The following is a 6004-nucleotide window of genomic DNA, read 5'->3' as shown; positions in this document are numbered from 1 at the left end:
CCTGGGTGTGCATGCCGGGGGCACCCTCACCTTAACGGGGGGAAGTTCGGTGGAGGGGGAGGGAATCCTTTCGACACCTAGCTCTCCCCCATGATGCGAATCCTTAGGGGTATCTCAATGCGGACACAATTTATTCTCACCCTCCCTATCGATTTCTCGATTTCTTTATATTCTGCTCGATTTGGGGAGGGGACGAGGAGGACCCTCTGGTTAAGCATGAATTCGCTCAAATTTTCTCGCTAAATCCTCCCTTTCTGACCCCCAACATTTCTCTTCTCTGTCAATCTGTGAGGGGTTACTAAGGGTGAAACCTCTTCCCGGCGCGGGAGGCAGAGGAGTGGGAAGGGCCCCACCCCTCTCACGGCCCCCCGCCCGGGCTGAGAAGGTAAGGAGGAAGTGGGCTGAGGGGGCGCGGCCGGCCGCTGACTCACAGCCGCAGGGGGTGGGGGTGCGGCGCTGGACCTGGGTGGGGATGAGACTCAGGGTTCCAGCGTGGATAAAACCGCAGGCTCCCTCCCCAAGTACGCTCAGCCGTAACTCCGTTTCGCATGAGGAGAACGGCAGGATCTTTCCGCAATCGGAGGGCGCGGAGGTGGGGATACCCTCCCTAGCACCGGTTCCCGCAAGCCCCTTCCCCCACGCCCCGGCTGCGGTTGAACCCAGACACCCTCAGAAGCTTCGGCGGCGGGTCCACGGCCCCGCCCCTGTGACGTCACTCATATGGTCCCGCCTCTCCGGTACAGCGCCACCTGGCCTAGGTAAGGTGCCCTACCTAGCGAGGGACAGAAACCTGGGAAATTATCAGTTTGACGTTTACAAATGGGTAAACTGAGGCCTGGGGGCAGGGAATAAATCTGAACTATAAGCCTTCTTGTCTGAACCCCCAGAACTCCAGTGGTGTTTGGTACAAGGTGTGAGTGTCAAATAATTCTCAGGGTCCCGTTGACTAGGTGAGGAAGTCAGCCTTCCCAGCCTTTGCCCAAGCCAAATCCTCTGCTTGGATGCTGTCCTGACCTCACCTCATACTTCTAGGACATGTTCTGACATTAATCATTCTCTGCGGAATTGAGTAATCCACACCTCTTCTCCACCTCACCCTGGGAGACCTTGAACCCTGATCCACCTGGGTTATAATCGTTTCTTTGTGTATCTGTCTCCTCAGGCTGTGAATCCTTGGGGAACAGGGGTAGACTTGATCTATTTCTGTGCCTCACTGACATAGCCAGACCCAGAACAGCAGCTCAACACACGTTTATTTGACTGAATGAGAACCCCCGTTCTGTGTGACCTTGGGCGAGTACCTTCTCCTCTCCAGGTCTCTGCTTTCCCATCTGGGAAATGGGAGGGATGGTGCTTCTGTGTCAGTTGCACTGCAGTCAGCAAACTTTTTCTAAAAAGGTTCAGTTAGTAAATACTTTAGGCATATGAGGTAGAGAGTCTCTTTCACATATTTTTTACAGCCCTTTAAAATGTAAAAAACATTCTTAGCTTAAGCGCTGTGCAAAACGGGTAGCAAGAACCCTGCACTAACTCAAGCCAACTGAGTAGCTCAGTTGGTTAGAGCACTCTCCTGATACACCAAGGTTGTAGGTTTGAGCCCTGGTCGGTGCACAAGCAAGAATCACCCAATGCATGCATAAGTACAGGGTTTGTTTGTTTGTTTTTTTAAGAGTTTATTTACTTATTTTTAGAGAGAGGGGAAGGGAGGGAGGGGAGGGAGGAGAGGGAGAGAAACATTAATGTGTGGTTGCCTCTCGCGCACCCCCTACTGAGGACCTGGCCTGCAACCCAGGCATGTGTCTCGACTGGGAATCCACACGATGACCCTTTGGTTCGCAGGCCAGCGTTCAATCCACTGAGCCCCACCAGCCAGAGCTATTTATCATCCTTTGCTGTCTCTCCCCACACACTAGGAGCTGGGCCCCTCAAATAGGCAGGAATTTCAGCAAGTCCCCCAGTTGATGGCTATGGGCAGGTGCTCAATATATTTGCCAAACGACTGGGCAAACAATGTTTGAGGTATTTTTTTTCCTACGAGTTAAATGTATTTTGAATCATGTAATTATAATTTAATAATAAAAACTTCCTGCTGCCTCCTACCCAAAACCGATGAAAAAGGGAAAGGGAAGAGGTGATTGAACAGGGTGATCTCTCATCGTTTGTTCAGCTCTAAATATTTCACAAACATTCAGTTTGGGGTTTTTGGGGTTTTTTTTTCTGTCTAGATGGTGGGTGGAATTTCCTCTCTCATAAGCCTTTTTGTGAGAGGGAAGTAGGAGAAGGGGAAATAAACATTCTGGGGTTCCTCCATCGGCTGCTCTGCGTAGCCGGGGAGGGGGAGGTGTCTAAGTTCCACTGGGGCCCCGAAGGGTGACAGCTGTCAGGCCTGGAAGGCCACGGCAGAGCTTGAAGGGGTGCCAGTGGCCTTCCCAGGCCCATTCTGCACCTTCTGTAACACAAAATATAATAGATGGTAAATAAGCACCCCTTCTTTCCTCTCAGTATCGACTCCCTTATATTCTGGAGACACCACTTATATTTTCATTTCAGGCACCACCGTTCCTCTGTCCATCAGGTTTGGATGCACTGGACCCTAAGCCTAAGCACTAGGGGTGGGCTTGTGACCACAGTCTGGCTAGTCAGAGACACTGTGACTGGCAGGCATGTGACCCAGTGCGGCCAATGAGAACCAGCTCTGGAACCATTGCTGCAACCACCGGGAAACCCGTGCCTTCTCTGCCCTGAGGATGGTAGGCTTGTGAGGTGTGAGGCTGGAGCTGCAACTCTGCTGCCTCATGCTAAGACCCTGCCTGGGAATGAAGCCAACTGGGAGGAACTAAGAGACGGTTCCTAATGACATCAACTGACAACTGAATGCAGTCCTGCCTTATGTCCCTGAACTCTTTAATTACATGGCTCAGCAAACTCCCTGTTTTGCTTTCCCAGGTTTAGTTGGGTCTCTGTCCCCCACAACTCAAACAATGCTGACAAATACCTCCTTCTGCTACTCAGAAACTATCAACAAACCCCCTCTTGTAAGTGGGAATAACCAAGTTATGGAAAAGCCTTTGGGCTCTGGCCCCAGCTTCCTCCTTCCCATTTTCACCCTGAGCCCCACCCATGGCGTCTTTGGAGTAGTCTCCAATGCTCTTAGGCTGTCTGGGCCCAATTCACAATCTCTCTCCAAGATCCAGACTGTCCTCCAGGATGTCCTGGTCTGCAGTGCATCCAGGCCTGGTCAGCAACATTCCTGGGATTTTTCTGCCTTAATCCTGGGTGGCAGGGGTGTTGCTTGGAATGATGGGGCTTTCCGGAGCATGGCAGGGGGCAAATTTCTTGGAGGGGAAGCACAGTCTCTTCTGCTCTTGCTTGTCCCCCTTCATACCTAGAAAAATGCTTCAGGACAGGAGTGAGAATGTTAATATACCAGGCAAGCCCCTTGTCCCCCATCTGGCTTCAGTTTCCCTATCACTAAAGGAGGGGGAGTGGGCTGGATTACATGCTGCCAAGAGAAACATTCAAGACACAGGGTCTTGCCCTGACCTGTGTGGCTCAGCTGGTTGGGCGCTGTCCTGCAAAGTGAAGGGTGGCAGGTTCGATTCCCCATCAGGACGCATGCCTGGGTTTCAGGTTCTGTCCCTAGTTGGGGTGGTGCGGGCCTGAGGCAACTGATCAATGTTTCTATCCGTCTCTTCCTCCCTCCCCCCTCTCTAAAAGTAAATAGGCAACCAGTGGAAAGTTCTCTCACACCAATGTTTCTCCTCTCTCAAAAAATCAAGAAACATATCCTTGGGTGAAGATTTTTAAAAAATCATTGGGTCCTTACCTCTCAGCACTCCCCTGAGGTCCAGAAGAACTGAGAATAAGCTTCAGCAATGACAGCTGTCCTGGAGAGCAGACAGGCCCTCAGGAGGGGACACTTTTCTGGCCACCTCTCCCACTTTCTACCCCAACCCACCCAGACTCACTTGCAGTAGAGCCCTCCCCCAGGAGGTGAATCTGGGATGTCCTCAGAGGCCAGAGTCCTGAAAACCGGGTTTGGGCTTGGGGACTCCTGGGCAGAGGAACACAGCTCTGAGGAGGAAGCAAGGGTTGTGGGAGCGCCCCTGCTTGCCGACCAGCTTCTAGAGTCTGCCGGCTCAGGGCTTCATCCAATGCTAGCTCCTTCCTGATCGCCTCCTCACAAGGCCTAGTGTTCCCCGGGGAAGCAGACCGGGATGGAGGTCGTGTTATCCAGGCTGCCCTGAAGCCAGTGGAGAAACGAGAGCCTGGTGGGCTATGGCTGAATGCCCCAGCACGGAGCTCCATGCCCTTGGAAGCACAGCTCCAACAATCCTTGTGTTCTTGTGCCTCTCTCCCCAATTGAGTTATGCCCATGTCTCTCAAGTCCTGTCAATCTGCCAGTCTAAACCTAGCGATCCCACCAGTATGAATCCTTCAGGCCACGCCCTCACTGTTTTAGTCCCACCCCATCAGAGATAAACAAGCCCATTCCCCAAAGCTCCTCCTACTCTGCTGTCTAGCTGCTAATCACGCCTCAAGACTTATTCCATCCCATCCCTAAACACCACATCCTTTCTCTTAAATCCCTTCCACTTACTTATTTAGCCCTTCAAGTACCACTTTCCCGTCTTGCCTCAAGGCATCTCTGGGCTCCACACTCTCCATATTTTGGCCTAGTCCTATTTCTGCAGGTGCCTTTTTGTAGAGCCCCACCCCCTCTTTAGTTTTCTTCTCGCCTCTCGGTTAAAGACCTTCCTCCCTAAAACCATTAGGTTCTTCCCCTGGGTAATCCCGAGCCCCGCCTCAGGCCCTCGCACAGGCAGGAGTCCAACAGCTGCAGGCAGAGAAGCTCTGGGGCCAGGCCCAAGCAGAGGCGTGATGTCACCAGTGCCGCCAGGACAGCGCCAAACATCTAGTCCTGCAGACCCGAGGCCAGGAGCATGAACACGTCCTCCACACGCTGTGCCAGGGCGGTCACCTCAGGCTCCGCGGAGACAAGCTGCAGCTCAGGAGGCCCTCCCGGAGCCTCTTTGTAATGTTTCTCAGTGCTTGTGACACTGCCAAAGAGCCCTCGAGACGCCGGAGGCAGATGGTGCCGCCCGCGTCTTGGATACGTTCGAGTTCCTGGAGCTGGAGGGGCCGATGGTCCTAGGTGCCGAAGGCCACAGCTCCCGAGAGGCTCAGCACCGCGCAAAAGTCACTGCAGCGTGCCAGGTACAGAAATCTTGGGAAAACGAGCAACGCCACCGCGGTTGAACCTCCTGGCTCGCCGCGTGGCCAGAGCGAGCGCAGGTGTGCGTCTGTGCTCAAGAAGGCATGGTGAAGCGTCCTGCACAGGCCCTCGGGCTGGTCAGGAGCCGGGCCCAACGCCTCAAGCACGTGGCCTGGCAAGTGGCTTGCGCCGAAGAGGGCTGCTCGCGCCCTGCCTTGGCAGTCGAGGACAGCAAAAAAAGCCCAGCCCAGGGACACCCAGGGTAACGTGAGCCATGCGCAATGATCATCCTCTATGTGCCAGCCCTGAGCTGCGCTCGCCCCGAAGCGCAGGCCCCAAGATGCTGCTTCACCCTAGTGCGGCCGCTGGGCGCATTGCGGCGCCTCCGGAAGGAACCGAGACCGGTCTCGAGCCCTGCGCCCCCGCCCCGCACCCCCTCTCCTGCGCTTCTTGAGAGCTGAACAGAGGAGGCCTCTCGCAAGTGGACAAGGGCCGCCATCCTTCGGCTCTGGGATCAGGGAGGCTCCACCCTCTGCACCTGCCCCCCAACAGCATTAGTCCCCTCCACTGTGAGATTTTAAACCACCGAAATGGCATCTTGCTATGCCCTTGACCTGCACTCAAGTCGAATCACTAGAAGAGATTGGACTCCTCGGTCTCCTTTCTCTCGCACCTTCAAAGCGAAGTTTGGGATCAGGGTCACGGAAAAATAGCAGTAGCAAATTAGCATTTACCATGTGCTACACACTATTTTACATCATCATTTCCGATTTTCCAAAGAGAAAATTG

General features: G+C 53.8%; 1 protein-coding gene across 1 annotated transcript; it reads right to left on the bottom strand.

Annotated features, from left to right (window-relative positions):
• Window positions 1-1779: 1779 nt before the first annotated feature.
• On the bottom strand, window positions 1780-5952 carry PPM1N (protein phosphatase, Mg2+/Mn2+ dependent 1N (putative)). The gene is given in 7 exon segments (XM_045845089.1): window positions 1780-3396; window positions 3827-4072; window positions 4123-4194; window positions 4196-4238; window positions 4806-5040; window positions 5043-5672; window positions 5889-5952. Coding segments are annotated over 6 exon segments (1152 nt in total). The 3' UTR covers window positions 1780-3396; window positions 3827-3964.
• Window positions 5953-6004: the final 52 nt, after the last annotated feature.

Source organism: Phyllostomus hastatus, unplaced genomic scaffold (genome assembly GCF_019186645.2).
Source record: "Phyllostomus hastatus isolate PE091 unplaced genomic scaffold, TTU_PhHast_1.1 phas_contig_468, whole genome shotgun sequence".
In the NCBI taxonomy this organism is placed as follows: Eukaryota; Metazoa; Chordata; class Mammalia; order Chiroptera; family Phyllostomidae; genus Phyllostomus; species Phyllostomus hastatus.
The sequence above is the reverse complement of the archived record's forward strand: the minus strand, read 5'-3'. Positions and strand labels throughout refer to the sequence as shown.